The sequence below is a fragment of the Populus trichocarpa genome, chromosome 13 (assembly GCF_000002775.5).
Source record: "Populus trichocarpa isolate Nisqually-1 chromosome 13, P.trichocarpa_v4.1, whole genome shotgun sequence".
In the NCBI taxonomy this organism is placed as follows: Eukaryota; Viridiplantae; Streptophyta; class Magnoliopsida; order Malpighiales; family Salicaceae; genus Populus; species Populus trichocarpa.
In genome coordinates this window covers 11,854,544-11,876,525 of record NC_037297.2, presented here as the reverse complement: position 1 = coordinate 11,876,525, position 21,982 = coordinate 11,854,544, and the positions used below count along the sequence as shown (strand labels likewise).

Here is a 21,982-nt window from a genome sequence, read left to right as displayed (position 1 = left end):
TAATTCATCAGAAGAAGAGGAAACCATGGAGGCAAGGAATACAGAAAATCTCACCCCTCATCTATCTCTCCAAGCAATCCATGGCACAGCAGGATGTCAAACCATCAAGGTATGGGGAAAGATAGACAAATATCCCATCTTAATCTTGATTGATTCGGGCAGTACTCACAACTTCATCCATGCTGATCTGATGGACAAACTTGAATGCCCCACGACAACCATAAAGCCTATGGTGGTGGAGGCAGCTAATGGTGGCACCATGTCTTGCACTTCAGTATGTAAGAACCTGCAGTGGAAGATGCAAGGAGTTCAGTTCCAGGCAGACATATATGTTATGAAGTTACAAAACTATGATATGATTTTGGGAATCCAATGGTTGAAGCTGCTAGGAAATGTATTGTCCAACTATGAAGATAGATGGGTATCCTTTTGGTGGCAGAACAGAGAAGTAACTTTAAGAGGAGAAAATCCTAGAATTGCTCAATCTATACGCCTAGAGGAACTAAATGGACTGCTTAGCACTGAAACCTTATTATCTGAAGTCAGGCTTTGCAACTTGAGAGTGGTGGGAAAGGCTGATTTGGTAAACCCTGCTCAGGGAATACCACATGCTGGGGAAGACAATGAGGACTCACCATTACAGACTCTACTAACAGCCTACCAGCATATTTTTTGTGATCCCCGAGGGTTGCCCCCAGTTAGGAGACATGATCACAAAATACCCCTGAAGGACGAGAGCCAGGCTGTCAATTTGAGATCCTACAGATACTCAGGATTACAAAAGGATACTCTAGAGACTCTAGTTGCTGAAATGCTGGAGGCAGGCATAGTGCAGCCCAGCAACAGTCCCTTTGCCTCTCCAGTGGTGCTTGTGAAAAAAAAGGATCAGACTTGGCGATTTTGTGTTGATTTTAGAGCCCTCAACAAGATCACTATCAAAGATAAATACCCTATTCCTATAATAGATGAACTGCTAGAAGAACTAGAAGGGGCTGCCATCTTTTCAAAAATTGATCTAAGGGCAGGTTACCATCAGATTCGCATGGTCTCAGAAGATGTTTTTAAAACAGCCTTTAGAACACATAATGGCCACTATGAGTTCCTAGTCATGCCCTTTGGCTTATCTAATGCACCGGCCACCTTCTAAAGTTTAATGAATGATATTTTTCGAGATCATTTAAGAAAGTTTATTTTAGTTTTCTTTGATGATATATTAGTTTACAGTAAAACCATGGCCGACCACTTACAACACCTTAGATTGGTATTTGAATTGCTATGTACCCATCAATTAGTAGCCAAGGAAAGTAAGTGTGTGTTTGGGACACGACAGATGGAATACTTGGGACATGTAATCACCAAAGAGGGAGTAGCAACAGACCCACACAAGGTTACTGCTATCTTGCAATGGCCCATACCTACAACCATCAAACAACTTAGAAGTTTCCTAGGCTTAACAGGGTATTATAGAAAGTTTGTGCAAGGTTATGGAACTATTTGCAGACCCCTTACTCAGTTACTACAAAAAGACTCCTTTAAATGGACAAACACAGCCACCTTGGCCTTCAAACAGCTCCAAGCCGCAATGTCCCAACCCCCTGTGCTAGCCCTGCCTAATTTTGACAAAACATTTGTAGTAGAAACCGATGCTTCAGGAGTGGGTATAGGGGGGGTACTAATGCAAGAAGGACACCCCATTGCATTTGTAAGCAAAGCCTTAGGTCCTAGACAGCTAGCCCTGTCCACTTATGAGAGGGAGTTGCTGGCCATTGTTTTTGCTGTTACAAAATGGAAGCACTACCTATGGGGCAGAAGGTTTCTCATCAGGACAGACCACTCCAGCCTCAAATTCCTGCTAGACCAGAAGACTACACATGTTGCCCAACAGGTATGGCTAACTAAGCTATTGGGTTTTGATTATGAAATTGAATATAGAAGGGGTAAAGACAATCTAGCTGCAGACGCCCTCTCCAGAATTTCTCACAATGAGTTGGGTGCATTAACCCTTTCATCCATTTCCACCTCTCTCATGGAAGACATTAAGAAGACTTGGGACACTGATCACAACCTGAGACAGCTTATAGTAGACCTCACCAAGGATGCTAGCTCACACTCCAACTACTCATGGGTTAATAACACTCTCATTCGAAAGGGGAAGGTGGTAGTGGGACAAGCACCGAACTTACATCATCAACTTATCAAACTCTATCATGACTCTGCAGTAGGGGGGCATTCAGGAGCTACGGTTACTTCAAAAAAATTAGGGCAGGTGTTCTATTGGAAGAAACTCCAAAAGCTGGTGAGGCAATACGTCAGGGAATGTCCAGTTTGTCAACAGAACAAGGGGGAAAATGTCAAGCCTCCAGGTCTACTGCAACCATTACCAGTACCACATGCTCCTTTTATAGATATTAGCATGGATTTTATTGATGGACTGCCAAAATCAGAAGGGAAGGAAGTCATTTTTGTGGTGGTCGACAGGTTTAGTAAGTATGCCCATCTTATGGCCCTCACCCACCCCTACTCTGCCATTACAGTAGCCAAGGTTTTTATGGAAAATGTGTATAAATTGCATGGGATGCCAGCAACAATTGTGAGTGACAGAGACAGCATTTTTCTCAGCCAGTTTTGGAAGGAGTTATTCAAACAGCAGGGGGTCAATTTGCAATACTCTACAGCCTATCATCCACAGTCTGATGGACAGACAGAAGTGGTCAATAAATGCATCGAGGGCTACCTAAGATGCATGACAGGAACCATCCCTGCACAATGGGGACGCTGGCTGAGCTCCTGTGAATGGTGGTACAATACAAACTACCACTCCTCTACTAAGAAGACACCCTACGAGATCTTATATGGAATGGGGCCTCCAGTTCACATTCCCTATACGCCTAAGGATTCACCCGTGGAGGCTGTGGACCAGTATTTAACCCAAAGAGAAGACATGTTCAAACTCATCAGGAGCAATTTATTGCAAGCACAAAACCGAATGACACAGCAAGCCAACAAGAAAAGAAGCGAAAGGATGTTTTCTGAGGGTGACTTAGTCTATCTGAAACTACAACCGTATCGACAGAAATCGGTTCACAGGCGACCCTCTTACAAATTATCAGCAAAGTATTATGGCCCCTACACAATCATCAAGAAAATTGGAACAGTGGCATATAAACTACAATTACTTGCTACTACCGTGATCCACCCCGTCTTTCACGTTTCCCAATTAAAGAAGCATGTAGGCAACCATGTGGTGCAGTCCGATCTCCCCATTGTCTCAGCACAACCCCTGCTACAACCACAGAAAATTGTTGAGAGACGAATGGTCAAAAAGGGAAATACAACATCAACTCAGTTTTTGATTCTATGGAAAAACTTACCCTTGACAGAAGCAACCTGAGAGGATGCTGAGGAGTTTGGGTGGCGATTCCCTCAATTCCACCTTGAGGACAAGGTTGATTTCATGGACGGGGCATTGTCACGAACAGAAGGAAAGAAGGCACAAACGAGCAAGGGGGAAACTGAAACAGGATTTTGAATTTAAATAAATGGAACCAAACGGCTGCGTTTGTGCAGCTTCATTTTATATTTTAGTAGGCCAGCTGGTACAGCCACGTAGTGATGCCACGCTGGCATTTACAATATTGTCTTTAAATTCCCTAATCATTGTAACAGAAAGGTGTGGAAAATTATAACAGAATTCTTAGATTCTATTCCCTGTTCTCTCTTTCTCTCAACACGTTCTGAACATGATAACCTTCTTCTCCCTTCTCAAACCTCTTCCCCCTTCATTCTTCCCTTGCTTTATTCAAGGCTTCCAGTTAACCTGCAGCAGGTTTGCACCAAAATTATCATATTCTGCTGTTATACTTCTTTGGGAATTAATGATTAGTTAGCACACTTGAGCCTGGACCATCCTATTTAAATTTCTCCTTACAGAGAGCTTTTGAACACTATTCATTAGTCTTCAATACAATTTACACACCAAAATTAACTTCTCTCTTAAGAGAAGCAAAGGAGGTAGGAGGTTGGAAGCACCATTGTTTAAGGGTCAGAGATGTTCATCGACCAAGCATTTGTACAGTTAAAAAGGTTCACTGGTTTGCCCGATAAGATCAAATTAACAAATGATTGAAGTCTCATTCATGCTTTACTTCTTTTCTTATTTGAATTATGTGCTTACTTATGCTTTATATTTCCTTTCGCAGCACCAAAGCAACTCATTAGAGATGTGTTAGTAAGTGATACATGAAAGAGTTTTTTTGTTGATTTATCTCCAAGTTCATACAGCTTTTAAATATATATTTTGTTGCCAAGTCATTTAAGATGCGGTGAAAGGTGCAAATCAATATTTTTTTTAAATTTGGATTTGTTTTTGCTCTCACTCTTTTAGGCAAAGCAGATGATTTGTTGTTGAAATAAATTACTTGATTTGGTTAATCAATATAGTGCTTTAATCCTGACCTATTTGATCTTAATTTGTTCACCCACTTTCTCAATAATTTTGTTGAACGCACACGAAGTATTTTTATTTTCCAATTGTGTTGTAGTGGCATTTATGGGCTTGCTTCCTATTTTATGGATTGTTTCATCAAGAATACAAGTTTTAGAGAGCTTGCAGCAAGCCGCAGTCCAAGAACTTTTGAGTTTGCTCTATCCTTAGTTGACCAACTCTAAGTCTATTGCTTAGGAGGTTGGAAAATTTTGGTTAGTTTAATTGCTTTGACAATTTCTTTTTAACTTTTCAAGCATGCGCAAGCATAGCAGTTTGAAAATCAAGTTCCTGTCATTATCTCAAGTGCATTAAAATCATGTTCGGCTTAATAGGGTCTCGAACAAGTGTAGCGACTAACAAAATCTTCTTCATGGTTACAGCTGAAAGATCATCTAAGTATTTGCCCTCAATCTCTCTCAAACTCCTGAAAACCATTATTCCAGATGATTGTTCCAAGTGTTTGAAGAATTCAGTATTGAAGAGAAAGAAAATCTTTTGCGGAATCTTGAATAATATTCCTGAGCTCTTGAAGGCATGAACCACAACAAAATTTTCCTTATTGCCAATAACCACAAACTGAACAGTTGTGATATTCAATGATAATGTAAGTGGTGGAGCTCATGGTTGAAAGAAATCACAGATAAGAAAATCTGGCCTTAATGTTGTCAGAATGTTTGAGAAGCTACTACTTGCCATATCAAATGGTTGCATCGAGTTTCGCAAGAGATGATTTGGAAAGATCTGACATTAAGAGGAAAAGAATAAGAGACTGAGATTGTTTGTTGCTATTTATTTCTTGTTTTTTTTATTATTATTAACGTGAGTGTTCAGGCCAGTTTGCGCGCACCTCAACTAATTTCACGGGGTCTAAAGTTAACGACCATGTAAGCCTCCAGTAGCCATTATATTATCAACCACATGGCTCGAATTTGAGACCATAAAAAAAGCAAACCTCTTGATCTCAAGCTTTTATCACTGGACACCTACTAGATAGTTATTTATTTCTTGTTCTTTCTACAGCAGGTTGTTGCATATTTAACTGTTTCTGCTAGCTTTTTCTCCATTTTGTTTCCCTCTTTTGCATTGCTAGAAAAATAGGGTGCAAAATGGCTATGACAATCATGCTTTTAGCAAAAACAATTGCCAAAACAATCAAGCATGATGAAGAATCATGTCATGTTATTCAACAATATGATTTTCACCACATTATTTTCTGCTGCTGTTTATTTGTTTTTCTTTTTACAACAAGTTGCTGCAAATTTGACAATTTCTTTACGGGAGAAACATGCATCTCACTCCACTTTAATTAAAATTTTTCTTTCATATGTCTTTGCTAAATCAGTGTTGATTTTCTCATTTATATGCAACTATTTTACTTTACAAAATATCGTTGATTAGTTAGGATAGTTCTCGCAGGGAAGTGCAGATTATTCACGTGTGTTTGGCTTGAAAGCATGATGGTTTTTTTTTTAAAAAAATAAAACACCTTTTAAGTATAAATCACATTTTTTATAGTTAAAATAACATGTTTTTTATTAAAAAAAATAAATTTAAACTACCTCTCATCCAAACACAAAAAATTCTAATTTAAATCTAGCTGGAATGACATGTACAATTACTCGCCTGAGACTCTGTAGGATTTATTTATAGAAGACAAACCATCTCACCTTTGCCCGCTTCCTCACAAAACAGAAGGGCAAAGTGGGATTTTCAATGTAGATTACTACAGTGAGAATCCCACGCGCTGTAGCTTAATACTTAATAAATTTAATAATAGTTAATAGTTATTAATGAAGGGAAAAGGGGAAGAAAAACGTTCTTCTTATGATCTAGTGGGGTCCGTCCAGTACACCACACTTTTTTTGTGATAGTACTGGTGGCAGCTCCCTAGGCGTAGGCGAAGAGCACCATTGCACTCTCGCTGTTATGCAACTGAAAGAAAAAGGCCTCCAACTCTCTGAATCAATCCTCTCCTCTACAAACTACATTATAACAATGGTGAGAAGAACATATGTTTTAAATTGTTTTTCTTTATTGTTTCTTTTCTTTTCTCTCTAGCTAGAGACTGTCCAACACAGCGCAATGGTGAGAAAAAACTGGAAAAAATAGCAGGTAGCTCTGTTTACAAACACATTGGTTGCATTGCCAACTGGGCTCGGAAAGACGCTTACTGCTGCTGTTGTTATGTATAACTACTTCAGATGGTTTCCTGACGGTAAATCTTTCTACACAAATGCTTCAGTAAATGCACAATTTTTTTATTAGAACCCAACTATAGTTTGAACCATAAAATGTGTTGGTTAATCGATTCAGTCGGGTTCGGTTTATTATTAAAATAAAATAATTTAATTCTGTTTATTTTATTATTAAAATAATTGTTAGCCACGCCATCTGAAAACTCCTATGTTAAATTCAAATTGTTTAGCAAAACAGCCGGTTGTCCAGCATATCATTGATAACTTACAGCTATCAGCTCTTGAATATCGTAATGAAAGGGATCCTGATGTCATTCCATATGTTCATGACATAAAGATTGAACTAATCGAGGTATGGTCTGCTATGGCTCTTTGAAAATTATTGTTGGATATTTGTATTTACCAATGAATTTGACATATTCTATGAAATGTTACTAGGTTGCATTGGGGAAAGAAGCTGTTGATCTTAACAAACGGCTATTGGAAGTGATACGTCCATATGTGGCAAGGCTTTCTACACTTGGACTTCTCCAGAATAGAGACTATCAAATAGTATGACTTGATAAATTACAAATTCGTTCAATTTTCTTCATTGTGTTAACTCTAGTATGCTAATGTTACTGCTTTTCTTTATTCAATAAATTCTCAGGCAATAATAACATTTCTTTCAATGTACATTTTAGAGTGTGGTAGCTCTATTATCACTGCTATTTATCGACTGAAAGGAGTTATTGTAAACAGTATGGATGACAGTTTCTCTTTAGGGCCTGCTCAGGCTTTATTAGCTATTTTAGCCATTGATCTAATAAATTTTCAACCCTGAAAGTGCCACAATGGGCAATAAAATGCCCAACAATTTCATGAATGGGAGCAGTTAGAAAAGAGGGAAAATTAGCATCTATTTGGAAATATAGATCAGTTCTACATGGTACATGAAGGGGGAAAAGAAAACAAATGAACTATATCATCCACTGGTGATGACCCCAAATGTTTTCTAGACATCCATTTTCAATATGAATATATACCTCCAAATATCATAAAAATCAGAAAGAAGCTAACTATTCAAATTTATGCAGTGAAAGTTATGTTTAGATTCCATAATTTAGTGTCATGCTTGATTCTATGGTAACTTCGTTTATCTTAAGTAAAAAGTCTCATTATTGACTTTGAGCTAATTCAACATGCCATTGTGTTTTTTTCTCTGCTGCTCCACTCCAAATGAGCAAATACTTTAATAATTTTTTTTCCATGTTGGACTAATATTTCATTTTTAATAATAAAAAGTTCCTATGATATTTTATGCTACAATGCTATCTACCTTGTTCTGGTCATTGTTTAATGAAACCACAACTTCTTCTGGTTTTCTTACTTCGACATCAAAATATGACAGTTAAGCCCACCTGATTTACTCAACTCGAGATAAATTTCACCAAGCACCTCCTATGGACCTTCCCCAGAACAGATATGGAGAAATTAAAGCTTGTTTTGGAGGTCTTATTACTCTTTACCACATCCGTAAGCTCCTTTCAAGTCATGGAATAAGGCCAACATATGAGATGCTGGAAGAAAAGTTGAAACAATGGTATCTTCTTGTGCATTCTCCACTCCAGCACTGCCTTGATCATTTAAACATTAGTTTCCATTGATCAGTTTCTGCTTTTCATTGGATATGAAACATTATCAAAATGTTCTTCATCTTCTGACCTTAGCAATCTAAAAGTGTGGTATCTGTAACGATGAAATGTTTCGACGCTAGAAGATTATGTTGTTTAGCTTTTGAAAATTGTCATTGGAGGGGAGGCCATCGAGCTTTCTTGTATGGATTTGGGGTTCTCTGAGGATTTGAATTAAAGAGTTCTCCTTGCAAAAGATCCTTTAAGATTTAGAGGGTGCTTGACAGTGTGGTAGCGGTTGCTTTTCAAATAACTTTTTGTGTCGAAATGCATGCCAATGATGTTTTTTTATTTTTTAAAAATCATTTTTAACACCAGCACATCAAAACGATCCAAAACGTACAAACCATATTAAATTTTAACAAAAAAAAATTTAAATTTTTTGGGAATGCGGTTTGCACCGCGTTCCCAAACATGTTCTTAATGTTCTTCTCTAACTGAAAGCCCATACCCTCAGGTTACCAAGAAGAGATGCCCTGTATGATGATTTGACAATGGCAATGGCATTTGTTTTGATCATCTGAACTTCACCAAACGGTGCTTAGGCTGATGGGTGAAATTTTTTAATGTGAACATATTTAATGTTGCTGAAGTATTAAAGGTTATTGATAGGTTGCCTTTTGTTATCCAGATGGCTTGAGCTGATCTAACTTGATTGCTGCAGGTCATTTGCAAGACTGATGAGTAAAAATGAAGATATTAGGAAAGTAAAGCTTTTAATGCAACGAAGCTTGTCTCATGGTGCACCGAGTCCCAAATTGTCAAAAATGGTGGAAGTACTTGTTGACCATTTCAGTGAGTGGCATCCTCTTTCCTGAACATAAAAAAATTGCAGTTTTGATTTGCATGCCAGTCTTTTTATTCCCCCTTTACACTTCTGCCTTGCTATGTTGAACTTCACAGACTATTTAGAAACTTCAATTCTCAACTGTTAAGATTCACAATAGGAGGGGTCCCTGATCAAGCTGGAAAACCTGTGCTTTTAGGTTAAAATTTGGTGGGAAAAAGGAACTTTAGGGGTTAAAATTTGAGTCTAAAGGAATTAAACTATGTTGCTGTTTGATAGAATGAATGCTGCAAACATTTGCAGAATCTAAATCTGCATGGAAACAAGGGAAGAAATGATAAGTTTATGCCATCACAACATGGAAACATTTGGGTCTATTTGTTGTTAATTGACATTCTATATGTTTGAAAGCATTACATTGACACAGAGGCATAACATTTTTAATTCTTGGTTTGACTTCAACATCTAAGAATTAAATCGAAGCTTTTTTGGAGGCGGCGGCGGCGGCGGCAGCGGCAGCAACTCTGATTCAGAGAGTCTTCGGCAAAAGATTTCTGACCGCCGATACAAGGAGGACTTTGAGGAGATTCAATGTCTAGGTAAAACTTACGCTGTTCTTGTTTTTTATAGTTTGTTTGTTCTTAGAATATTCTTGTTTTTTTTTTGTACATAGACCATGGTACATATGGAACAGTAATGAAGTGTAAACATAAGCTTGATCATATGAAATTTATTGTAAAGAGAATCAAAGTTGGTTACCACGACAGAGAAGTGATATTAAGATATTAAATCTCTCTTATTTTAATTTTATTTGTGTTGTGATGTGATGTGCTATGTTGTTTTATTTTATTTTAAGGTTAGCTTTTATAACTCTTTCCTCTAATGGACGATTATTACACGTTAAAAGATATGTTATGCTGTAATGTGCAGAGAAGCATCTACTCAAGCTCAGATACATCACAAAAATATTGTGCGCTACCATCAGGTATTTTTTGTGATGTATCTGAGCATGAGCAGATGCTTCTCTGCACATTAAAACATAACATATTTTTTAGCGTGTAATAATCACTCATAAGAGGAAAGAGTTACAAAGGCTAACCTTAAAATAAAACAAAACAACACAAAACAACACAACACAGATAAAATTAAAACAAGAGAGATTTAATACCTTAATATCACTTCTCTGTCGTGGTAACCAACTTTGATTCTTTTTACAGCATATTTCATATGATCAAGCTTATGTTTACACTTCATTACTGTTCCATATGTACCATGACCTATATACAAAAAAATAAACAAGAATATTCTAAAAACAAGCAAACTATAAAAAACAAGAACAACGTAAGTTTACCTGGACATTTAATCTCCTCAAGAACATGTCTTTTAGCTGTACTTTGGGAGGGCAAAGAAAGGTTGTGTTTGATTACATAGAACATGCCTTCTAAACTCATTTAAAAAAAAACAGAGAGAGAGATTAGAGATATAGAATATTGAATACCAAACTCTGCAAGATCTAGACCAGCAGAACTTGAGCCATGCATGTCATGAAGAGTTGTTTATACAGATGGAGTGCTGTCCAATGTGAGGTGATATGCATTTCTTTTATGTGCTTCTCTTTTTATATACAATCGCTTACAGTAATCTCATTTTGTCACCAAGACTTTTCATGATCTGCTTTCTACAAAGACTAATCTCAAAAGACGCATCTTGATGGCCAGACAAATTGTTGAAGGATTACGCTTCATCCATACAAATCAATTTGTTCACAGAGACCTTGCCACAAAATACATTTTTGTGGGAGCTTTCCAGGACGAGAAGGAGATCAAAATAGAAGATTTCGGAATTAGTGAACAGTTTAAATTTGAATGTGAATCTAACTTGATCAATCTTAGCTTTTATTGTTCCAAGTTGATTGTTTATTTCTTATTAATATTTTTTTGGCAACGGTATTATGTAAGAAAAGTGAAAAAATTCAAGTTGACGCTCAAGGAAACAAAAGTTAAGAGGCTCCTGAGGGAAAAGGACCCATCGATGCAAAAGCAGATATATACAGTTTGTGAATTATTGTGTTCATGCTGCTGCACCCTCACAATATCCGGCACAGAAAGAAAATAGAATTTAGATAAATTGAAAAGCATAGAATTTCCGAATGATTGGGAAAATGAGCGGTACAAACCTCTCAAATCTCTTATCTCGGACATGATGTCTGTAAACCCTGATGACTGTCCTTCTGCTGAAGAAGTTTTGCCCTGAGTTCAGGTAATCTATTAACCAACTCCAAAGGCATCGTCAACTGTTTTTTTTTTTTCAACCTTTTAATAGGACTGTCATTTTATTTTCATTTTTACTTCATCAAATACTAGCTAATATCATTCTTTGCTTTCGTCAAAGGATCTCTCTCTCCTCTTCGAGGTATGCTCGTTATGCATGCCTGCCCTATGCCTGTCAGTTGGGTTATTGAAGTATAAGTAACTGCACTTTTCATATGACATTGATTCTCTATTTATGACAAATATGTTTGGCAGTGCGATGAGTCTGTGGAAGGCAATAAAGACGAGCAAGAGACTAGGAAAAATGTTGATAAGGAGGAGATTGAAACTGTTGGAGAGGATGGCGCAGAGGAGGCTTGAGCTTAGGCGATAGCACTGAATTAGGAATGTTCAAAGCAGGGTAAAATTTCAAACCCAAAGCTAGTTGTATGCAGTGCAGAGCAACTTCCTAAACTTGAAGTTTGATGCATTTAACTAAACCTCCATTTTAGGAGGAATAGCAGACAATATCAGCTTACAATAGTTTCAGCAATCCATAATATGTCTGTTTCCTCCTGGGTGCGTTGTGCAGATCAAAATGCTTGCCATCACAAATTTTACTTCAGGGAGGCTGCATGGCAGTCAAGTGTTCAGTCTAAAGTCTGATTGTCGAGCAGTGAGGTGCTTCATGTCTGTCGGAGTGCCATGTTGTTTTTATCAAAGTGTGATATGTTCAAACACTACAACAGAGGCAAAATGATGTGTAGCAATTCATCTGATGTGGCAAACTGCCTCAGCAGAATTATTTTGGAAAGCATGACTGATGGTTATCAAAGTGAAAACCAATTCTGTTCGTATATCTTAGCTCTTTAAAACCTTATCTGTGTATCTCTTTAAAAGAATAAGGGTCGAATCAGAGGAAATAATATTTCTATGAGGATTTGAATTAAAGAGTTCTCCTTGCAAAATATCCTTTAAGATTTAATGTTCTTCTCTAACTGAAAGCCCATACCCTCAGGGTATCAAGTAGAGATGCCCTGTATGATGATTTGACAATGGCAATGGCATTTGATTTGATCATCTGAATTTCACGAAACGGTGCTTAGGCTGATGGGTGAAATTTTTTAATGTGAACATATTTAATGCTTGATTCCATGTGGAAATGTGGATCTGTTCTACATGGTACATTAAGGGGGGAAAAAAAAACAAATGAACTATATTATCCACTGGTGATGGCCCCAACTGTTTTCTAGACATCCATTTTCAACATGAATATGTACCTCCAACTATCATAAAAATAAAAAAGAGGCTAACAATTCAAATTTATACAGTGAAAGTTATGTTTAAACTCCATGATATATATAGTTTCATGCCTGATTCCATGGTAACTTTGTTTATCTTGAGTAAAAGGTCTCATTATTGACTTTGAGCTAACTCAACATACCATTGTGTTTTTTTCTCTTCTGCTCCCCTCCAAATGAGCAATACTATGACCAAGTGTGTTTTAATAATTGTTTTTCCATGTTGGGCTAATATTTCATTTTTTATAATAAAAAGTCCCCATGATATTTTATGCTACAATGCTATCTACTTTGTTCTGGTCATTACTTAATGAAACCACAACTTCTTCTGGTTTTCTTACTTCGACATCAAAATATGACAGTTAAGCCCACCTGATCTACTCAACTCATGAGAGAAATTTCGCCGAGCACCTCCTCTGGACCTTCCCCAGAACAGATATGGAGAAATTGAAACTTGTTTTGGAGGTCTTATTACTCGTTACCACATCCGTAAGCTCCTTTCAAGTCATGGAATAAGGCTGGCATATGAGATGCTGGAAGAGAAGTTGAAACAATGGTATCTTCTTGTGCATTCTCCACTCCAGCACTGCCTTGATCATTCAAACATTAGTTTCCATTGATCAGTTTCTGCTTTTCATTGGATATGAAATATCATCAAAATGTTCTTCTTCTTCTGACCTTAGCAATCTAAAAGTGTGGTATTTGTAACGATGAAATGTTTCGACGCTAGAAGATTATGTTGTTTAGCTTTTGAAAATTGTCATTGGAGGGGAGGCCATCGAGCTTTCTTGTATGGACTTGGGGTTCTCTGAGGATTTGAATTGAAGAGTTCTCGTTGCAAAAGATCCTTTAAGATTTAATGTTCTTCTCTAACTAAAAGCCCATACCCTCAGGTTACCAAGAAGAGATGCCCTGTATGATGATTTGACAATGGCAATGGCATTTGTTTTGATCATCTGAATTTCACCAAATGGTGCTTGGGCTGAGGGGTGAAATTTTTTCATGTGAACATATTTAATGCTGCTGCAGTGTCAAAGGTCATTGATAGGTTGCCTTTTGTTATCCAGATGGCTTGAGCTGGTCTAACTTGATTGCTGCAGGTCATTTGCAAGACTGATGAGCAAAAATGAAGATATTAGGAAAATAAAGCCTTCAACGCAACAAAGCCTGTCTCATGGTGCACCGAGTCCCAAATTGTCAAAAATGTTGGAAGTACTTGTTGACCATTTCAGTGAGTGGCATCCTCTTTCTTGAACATAAAAAAAACTGCAGTTTTGATTTGCATGCCAGTCTTTTCACTCCACCGTTACACTTCTGCATTACTATGTTGAACTTCACATATTATTTAGAAACTTCATCTGTCAGCTATTAAGATTCACAAGAGGAGGGGTCCCTGATCAAGCTGGAAAACCTGTGCTTTTAGGTTGTATTTTGTGGGAAAAAGGAACTTTAGGTGTTACGGATAAAATTTGGGTCTCAAGGAATTAAACTATGTTGCTGTTTGATAGAATGAATGCTGCAAACATTTGCAGAATCTAAATCTGCATGGAAACAACAAGGAAAGAAATGATGAGTTTATGCCATCACACCTAGGACAAGAAGGCAGTCACACCTTCATTCAAGCTTCAAACATCCTGAAAATTAATTTTAATTGACATTCTATTTGTTTGAAAGCATTGCATTGACACAGAGGCATAGCATTTCTAATTCTTGGATTGACTTCAACATCTAACTGGAAAATGCAACTGCACTACACCAACAAAGAAATCAAAGACCAGAAATGAAAGGTTTCGCGACAGCATATAACTTTTGACTTTTTTTAAAATTTTGGGTTTCTGTTGCTTCTTTCTCCAGCAAACCTGGAATCTACCATTATACCTTTGATCTTTTGGATAAGAATTTGCGTACTGAAGCTGAAATAGCTGCGACTTGACTTAAATGAGCAAGCAAGGATTGTTTGGACGAAATGGACATTTAATTGTTTATGATCATTCCTATTTGTTGGATAGGAATTTTTAAAGAAATAATATTGTTGTTTGCAGTGGAACTTGTTTATGTTTTTTCTTCTTCTGTGGATAGGAAACGGAGGCCAACATGCACACACACGTTTGTATGTATTTATTCCATGGCGGATCATTAATATTGCCTGGTTAGTCGTAACCCAAATCCATGTCAGTCTATATTTTGAAGAAATGGTTGGTTTTTCTTCTGTTGATTGATATAGAATACAAATGCCGAAAAAGTTTGTATCTTAAACAACAAATTAAGCCAATAATTAGCAGTTCTAGTTTACAACAAACTAATCAAACCAGCACGTCAATTCAAAAAATAGAATACAGAGCATCAGTGTAAAACAGCCTTCATGAAATTTTAGATTCCATAGCTAGCACGGATAAATAGTTTTTATAAAAAGAGTGCTTACAACTGGACTATTAACCACAATTATTATCAAAATTACTCAAAACAGCATAACAGGGAGAGTAGAGGTGTACAAAATGCTGGCCCGATGATATTTCTAATCCGCTAGACAATGTAAAAACCTCTTCGGATTTGTTGGATTTAAGATCGTAACTTAAGACCATGTTAGGTTTTCCAAGAAAAATAATATCAGAAGCTGGATGAATAGCATATGTATGAAAATGCAAGCCTGAATTACGCCCGTCAGGATATTTGGACGTCAAGGAGTCCACTGAGATGCGATGTGTGAGTTTCCAAAAAGGATCACGTTTGCAACGGTCTTCCAAAAGCCAAATGGAGATCATCAATCCAGACTCGTCATGATTTGAATAATACAAGCTTCCTCTAGACATCCCAATGAATCCATGGCAGGCAGCGGCATTCTTGTGCGGGAGTTCAATTGCCACATCGCTCGGCGCATTTAAGTCAAACCTGATGAGGTAGTTGACGACAAAGGATAGCTTGTAAATCATTCCATCCATATAAATAGAACGCCTGATACAACCATACTTATCTGCATCTGCAGCAGCAAGAGGAAGTTCGGTGGATAACATGACCCCGCGCCTAACCCACTTTCCGGTATCGGAAGAAAATATATCCAGCTTTACCGGGCAAGAAGTCTTTTCTTCCAAATAAATAAAGCGAACAACTTTGTAGTGAGGAGATTTGGCAGGATCATAGGCAATTGCAGCGGCGAATGGAGCAGTTCGTGGACGGGGATTAGGAATTGCAACGCATTGTCTGGTAGTGGTGTTGCAAACAAAATAATAATGCGGAAGAGCCTCCCGTTGCTCTCTTCTAACAAACAAGAGCAACCCATTACAACAATCAAAATAATGATCGGAAGAAAGCATGAAGGGCAACATACAAGCATACGAATCCACAAATCCATCGGTCTGGCCCACGCAATCACGAACATCGGGATAGCTAGCATACGCAGCAAAGTATCCCAACCCACCAATTATTTGAAAAGAACATAGGAACAAAAAGCCTGAAGGATGGGCCGCCGCCGCGGCCGAGAATAGCGGGGCACAAACATTAGATATGAGACGATGCCATGCTTTTGAAACAACCTTCAATCTCATCACCACCTTTACTGGTAATCGACATAGAATTTCAACTATCATGTCGTCTGGCAACTGCACGGCCATTGTAAATTTAAAATAGGATTTCAGGTAGAAGTTACAAAAGTTCCAATAAAAATAGACTTTATTTATACTTGCAATCTCCAATGTATTCTCTCGGGCGGGGTTGTCGAATAGGGGCAAACCCTAGTTGTTGGCTAAAAGTGTTAAAAATTAGAAATTATGGTTCTGAAATCAACTATTCAGGAAATATAATTATGGTTCTGAAATCAACTATTCAGGAAATATAAAGCTCATTAATACGCCGACCATGGGAACAAAACCCTACCTTCAACACTTTTATATTTCCTGTTTCAGAGAGAGACACAAAAACAAATAGGAAAAAGACTTATCTTTCGGTTATCAGCATCTCTTTAACACACGCACATTCTTGCACATTTTACCCGTGATTTTGGATTTATGTCGATTGTGATTTGGAATCAAATAGGAAAAATTATAAAATTATAGTTTCACATAAAAATTATAATTTTATATTTTTTTTAAATTTGTTTTATAAATTAAAATATATATCTTTAATATTTAGTTGGACTTGAATAGCTAGCTGTTATGTAGCATACTAAGATCATCTTTAGGATTGTAGTAACTATGATTTCTAAGTGTTTTTAGTGAGTGTGTTTGAAAATACGGTTAAAATGTTGTTCGTTTAAAATTTGAAAAAAAAATTGTTTAAAATTAATTTTTTTGTATTATTTTAAAGTATTAATGTAAAAAATAAATTTTAAAAAATAAAAAATTATTTTAATATATTTTCGAGAGAAAAAACAACCCATAACGCAGCTTTAACATATTTTCAAACATGATGTATTTACTTTTAAAAAATATTAAAATAATATTTTTTAATAAATTTAAATTAAAAATTAAAAATTAAAAATTATTTTAATATATTTTTAAATAAAAATAATATAATAAAACAGAATCTCGTGCATACACCTAAAAGCTAAAGCTAAAATTAACTTTCCAAGTTTTGCCGCCAATCATTCACCCTACTCTCTTTCTCTGCATCTCTCTGCCAAATCCAAATCCAAAAAAAAAAAAATACACGAAGATTGTTGTGAATTTGAAAATGACATCAACAGTTCCTTTCCAAATAATCGTCGACGACGACGTAACTTCTTCAATTCTGTTTCCTTAAACCTCCAATCCAGCAATCAATCTTTCACTAAATTCTCTCTCTCTAACTTCACTTCACTCTGTTGCTTGCAGGAATTTGATTGGGAGGCAGCAGTCAGAGAAATCGATGCCTCTTGTGAAAGAGCGAATAACCCTTCATCTACTACAATTAATCAAGCTTCTTCTTCCAATTTTACCCCTCCCGTTAATATTCTTAATAATTCTTCTTATTCTTCATGTACAAAGACTGGGACTTGCAAGCAATCCACGCTCGATAAGTTTATTGGCAGAGCGAATCCGCCGGTGAAGCCAACGGTTGAGGTCCGACATCCTCAGGGTAATGGCATCATCAACAGTGATGGGAGGTCGTGTTGCGTTGAGATCGATGCTGAGGCAGCTAAAACTTGGATTTTCCCAGGTCTTTATCACCTTTTCTCTTTCAATGCTTCTTTTATTAATTTAGGGGGGCTTAGGCAAAAAGGGTGTTTGTGAAATTTTGGGTTTTGAAGGAATAATTTATTGTTTTTAGAGATTTGTTTATTTTATTTTCTGGATGATAAATAGGGCTATCGATTCTTATATTGCAGTCAATGTACCTCTCAGAGACTATCGATTAGCTATTACAAAGACCGCGTTATTTACAAACACATTGGTTGCATTGCCAACTGGGCTCGGAAAGACGCTTAGTGCTGCTGTTGTTATGTATAACTACTTCAGATGGTTTCCTGATGGTAAATCTCTCTACACAAATGCTTCAGTAAATGCACAATTTTTTATTAGAACCCAACTATAGTTTGAACCATAAAATGTGTTGGTTAATCGATTCAGTCGGGTTCGGTTTATTATTAAAATAAAATAATTTAATTCGGTTTATTTTATTATTAAAATAATTGTTATCAGATTGATCTTTTGTCAATTCAATACAATTTAATTTGGTTTTTACTATCAATTGCATGGATGTTTCATCATATCTTGAAGATTTGATGGAAGGCTATGGGTTAGGGGAAAAATCTAGTGGTGAGTGAATTAGTACAATGAGTTAACTTGAAAGCAGTTAATGCCGTGGGCCTCCTATGTTTGATAGGTTTGAATGTTTGATAGGTATGATGTGTATTCGTATTTCATTGCAGGTAAAATAGTTTTTGCTGCTCCTTCTCGACCGCTTGTGATGCAACAAATAGAAGCATGCCATAATATTGTGGGGATACCACAAGTAAGATGTTGAATTTAGTTGTCAATGGAATGCTTTGCTTACATATTGGTTTTCGGTTGGGAACTTTAGTTTGTCATGGTTATTGTAATAAACTGATTGCAGGAGTGGACAATTGATATGACCGGCCAGGTATGCCCTCCAAAAAGGGCATGTTTTTGGAAAACTAAACGAGTTTTCTTTGTTACTCCACAAGTGCTGGAAAAGGATATTCAGTCTGGTAATATTCGTAGTAACGCCATAAGACTCCTAACTGCAAAAAGGTTACACCTTAATATATTTTACATGGAAACTTTGCGAACATAAAATGGTTATGATATGTGAATTTTTTGAGTGAAAAAGAATTTTGTTAAGGAAGATGGAAGACTTTGTATTTTTTTTTTTCCATACAGAATATGTGAAAATATATGTCCTGCGATTCCCAGCTATACTTGCATTGTATTTCTTTCGTTTATTCCATCAATAGTTCTCTCACACGGAGCGAATTTCAGGAACATGTCCGGCAAAACACTTGGTTTGTTTGGTAATTGATGAGGCTCATAGAGCATCAGGAATTAAATTATTCTTACTGTGTAGCAATTCGCGAGGTTTGTTGCTCTATTTTCTTTAGTTTTTGTTGCTACTGGCAATAAATTACTGTTTTGAGATACTATTTGATAATCTTGTTTTGTAGTTGCTGGCCATACCAGTGCAACTGAGAATATTAGCATTGACTGCGACTCCAGGATGTAAGTCACAAATAATCTAATTAGGTTCATTATAAAGGTAGCCACGCCATCTGAAAACTCCTATGTTAAATTCAAATTGTTTAGCAAAACAGCCGGCTGTCCAGCATATCATTGATAACTTACAGCTATCAGCTCTTGAATATCGTAATGAAAGGGATCCTGATGTCATTCCATATGTTCATGACAGAAAGATTGAACTACTTGAGGTATGGTCTGCTATGGCTGTTTGAAAAATTATTGTTGGGTATTTGTATTTACCAATGAATTTGACATATTGTATGAAATGTTGCTAGGTTGCTCTGGGGTAAGAAGCTGTCGATACTAACAAACGGCTATTGGAAGTGATGCGTCCATATGTGGCAAGGCTTTCTACACTTGGACTTCTCCATAATAGAGACTATCAAACTGTATGACTTGATAAATTACAAATTCGTTCAATTTTCTTCATTGTGTTAACTCTAGTATGTTAATGTCACTGCTTTCCTTTATTCAATAAATTCTCAGGCAATAATAACATTTCTTTCAATGTACATTTTCGCTCCATTATCACTGTTATCTATCGACCGGAAGGGGTTATAGTAAACGATGAAATGTTTCGACGCAAGAAGATTATGTTGTTTATCTTTTGAAAGTTTTCATTGGGGGGGAGGCCATCGAGCTTTCTTGTATGGACTTGGGGTTCTCTGAGGATTTGAATTGAATAGTTGTCCTGGCAAGAGATCCTTTAAGATTTAATGTTCTTCTCTAACTGAAAGCCCATACCCTCAGGTTACCGAGTAGAGATGCCCTGTATGATGATTTGACAATGGCAATGGCATTTGTCTTGATCATCTGAATGTCACCAAATGGTGCTTAGGCTGAGGGGTGAAATTTTTTAATGTGAACATATTTAATGGTGCTGCAGTGTTAAAGGTCTTTTGGAGTTTCTGTTGCTTCTTTCTCCAGCAAACCTGGAATCTACCATTATTCCTTTGGTCTTTTGGATAAGAATGTGCATAGTGAAGCTGAATTAGCTACGATCTGACTTAAATGAGCATGCAAGGATTATTTGGATGATGTGGACATTTAAATGTCTAAATGCATTGGTGTAATTGGATTGTAAATATGGATTTTGAAGAAAATAATGATTTTTTCCTGCAATGAAACTTGTTTATGATCATTCCTGTTCGTTGGATAGGAATTTTGAATGGAATAATTATATCGGTGTTCGCAGAGGAACTTGTTTATGTGGTTGCAGAAACTAAGGATCCACAAAACTCAAGGGTTGCAGAAATTTTATAATTTTCTCCAGTTTGTCATATAATATTGGCCAAAGTGGTACAGAAAAAAATGAAGCAGTTAATTGTACAAATTTAATCAGTCGAAGGAGGTATATATTTAGTTTATGCAGTCAAGGAGATCTTTAATCTTTATATGTTCATTCAAGACATTTACATTAATCATGCAAAACCAATACCGTGTCATAAGAAATGGATTCGGGGGCCACAATTAAATCTCATATGTGTTTGTATGTTTGCACGCTTTGACTATATTCCCTTTCTGTGGATGTACATATATTACCTGGTTTCTGTATTTTTCTCTGACCATATGCCATTTTTGGGTTGTAATTCATGGGATGATGACCTTTTAAATGGAGTTGGTTCGTAGAAACCATGACCCATCACCATGTCAATAATAGCCATAATTGATTTGATTATAATAATCAAAATGAAGAAGAAGAAGATACAAATCGAAAGAGGAAATGAATAAAGGTTTGTAAGCCATGTAATATATATTTAGCCTTGCACTTCTGAAAAAAGACTAATTTTCCATTAGCACCATGGAAATTTGAGAATTTTTAATTTTTTGATTTACTTTTTTATTTTATTTTTTTTTCTATGTTTTTGTGTTATTTTTTAAAAAAAATTTGAGATTGTCTAACTGCGAGGCAAGAGCTAGGAACTTTGAAAATTTTTTATTTTTTTCTTTAAGTGAAATTGATTTTTTTATATTGATTTTTTAAACATTATGCTTTTAAAAAAAATTATATTGAGATCGTATCCTGAAAACTTTTTATTTTTTTCCTTTGCTTTAGATGTTTTTCTATTATTCTTTAAATATTTTCTTTTAAAAAATATATTCAAATTGTGTCTTCAAAATTTAAAGTCAAGAAAAAAATAATTAAAAATTTCAAGACACAATCTCAATATATATTTTTAAAAATATATTTTAAAAGTAATACAAAAAAATATCAAAAAAAATTAATTTAAAGTTAATTAAATTTTTTTAAAATTTCTCAGGTCTTGCTTGTCAAAAGTTATTTTAAAAATTACAAATTCAAAAAATTAATTTTGTTGGGTCTTTTGGCAGAGAAGACAACGGCCCCAGCGCTTGGGTTCTGCTTGAGGCAGGACCCAACTCTAAAGGGTTGAGCATCACCCAACAAAATGAGGTCCTGGTGTCAGCAGGACCCAATAACCCACGATCAAACACTTTGGTGAGTCTCCTAGCAGCTCTAGAAAGAGAAGGCAACGCCCTAGCTGCAAGCTTTGACCAACAACATGGTAGGGAACAGCCCCCGGGATGTATGGCGCACTGCTGGGTCTGGCAACACAGCAATACTCAATAGCCTTGGGTATTGCTGCGTAGCCATACCCAGCAC

At 36.4% G+C, this 21,982-nt stretch overlaps 2 protein-coding genes and 1 long non-coding RNA gene across 17 annotated transcripts; all 3 read left to right on the top strand.

The window, feature by feature from the left end:
- The first annotated feature begins 6,871 nt into the window (after positions 1-6,871).
- Positions 6,872-14,201, top strand: LOC127904216 (DEAD-box ATP-dependent RNA helicase FANCM-like). Of its 13 annotated transcripts, none has more exons than XR_008057135.1 (5): positions 6,887-7,033; positions 7,120-7,233; positions 8,072-8,263; positions 8,812-8,907; positions 13,792-14,201. XR_008057135.1 is itself a non-coding variant. In XM_052446612.1 (3 exons), the coding sequence occupies exons 1-3, from the start codon at positions 6,890-6,892 to the stop codon at positions 13,081-13,083; spliced, it is 288 nt and encodes a 95-aa protein (XP_052302572.1). In that variant the 5' UTR covers positions 6,872-6,889; the 3' UTR covers positions 13,084-13,551. The 13 variants fall into 13 exon arrangements, 3 of the variants coding, with proteins under 3 accessions (XP_052302572.1, XP_052302573.1, XP_052302571.1); XR_008057134.1 differs by having other exon boundaries at positions 8,812-8,922; XR_008057136.1 differs by lacking the exon at positions 13,792-14,201 and adding an exon at positions 9,019-9,299 and having other exon boundaries at positions 8,812-8,891.
- Positions 10,559-12,341, top strand: LOC18104429 (uncharacterized). Its single transcript, XR_002977429.2, has 4 exons — positions 10,559-10,727; positions 10,860-11,400; positions 11,667-11,811; positions 11,983-12,341. It is a non-coding gene; the product is annotated as an uncharacterized LOC18104429 (long non-coding RNA).
- A 3,037-nt stretch (positions 14,202-17,238) lies between the features above and the next one.
- Positions 17,239-19,884, top strand: LOC18104430 (DEAD-box ATP-dependent RNA helicase FANCM). 3 transcript variants are annotated; one of them, XM_052446609.1, is made up of 10 exons: positions 17,239-17,398; positions 17,497-17,821; positions 17,991-18,134; positions 18,382-18,420; positions 18,534-18,616; positions 18,719-18,833; positions 19,105-19,200; positions 19,287-19,341; positions 19,474-19,547; positions 19,635-19,884. In XM_052446609.1, the coding sequence occupies exons 1-9, from the start codon at positions 17,357-17,359 to the stop codon at positions 19,478-19,480; spliced, it is 906 nt and encodes a 301-aa protein (XP_052302569.1). In that variant the 5' UTR covers positions 17,239-17,356; the 3' UTR covers positions 19,481-19,547; positions 19,635-19,884. The 3 variants fall into 3 exon arrangements, with proteins under 3 accessions (XP_052302569.1, XP_052302568.1, XP_052302570.1); XM_052446608.1 differs by having other exon boundaries at positions 19,426-19,547; XM_052446610.1 differs by having other exon boundaries at positions 19,287-19,378.
- Positions 19,885-21,982: the final 2,098 nt, after the last annotated feature.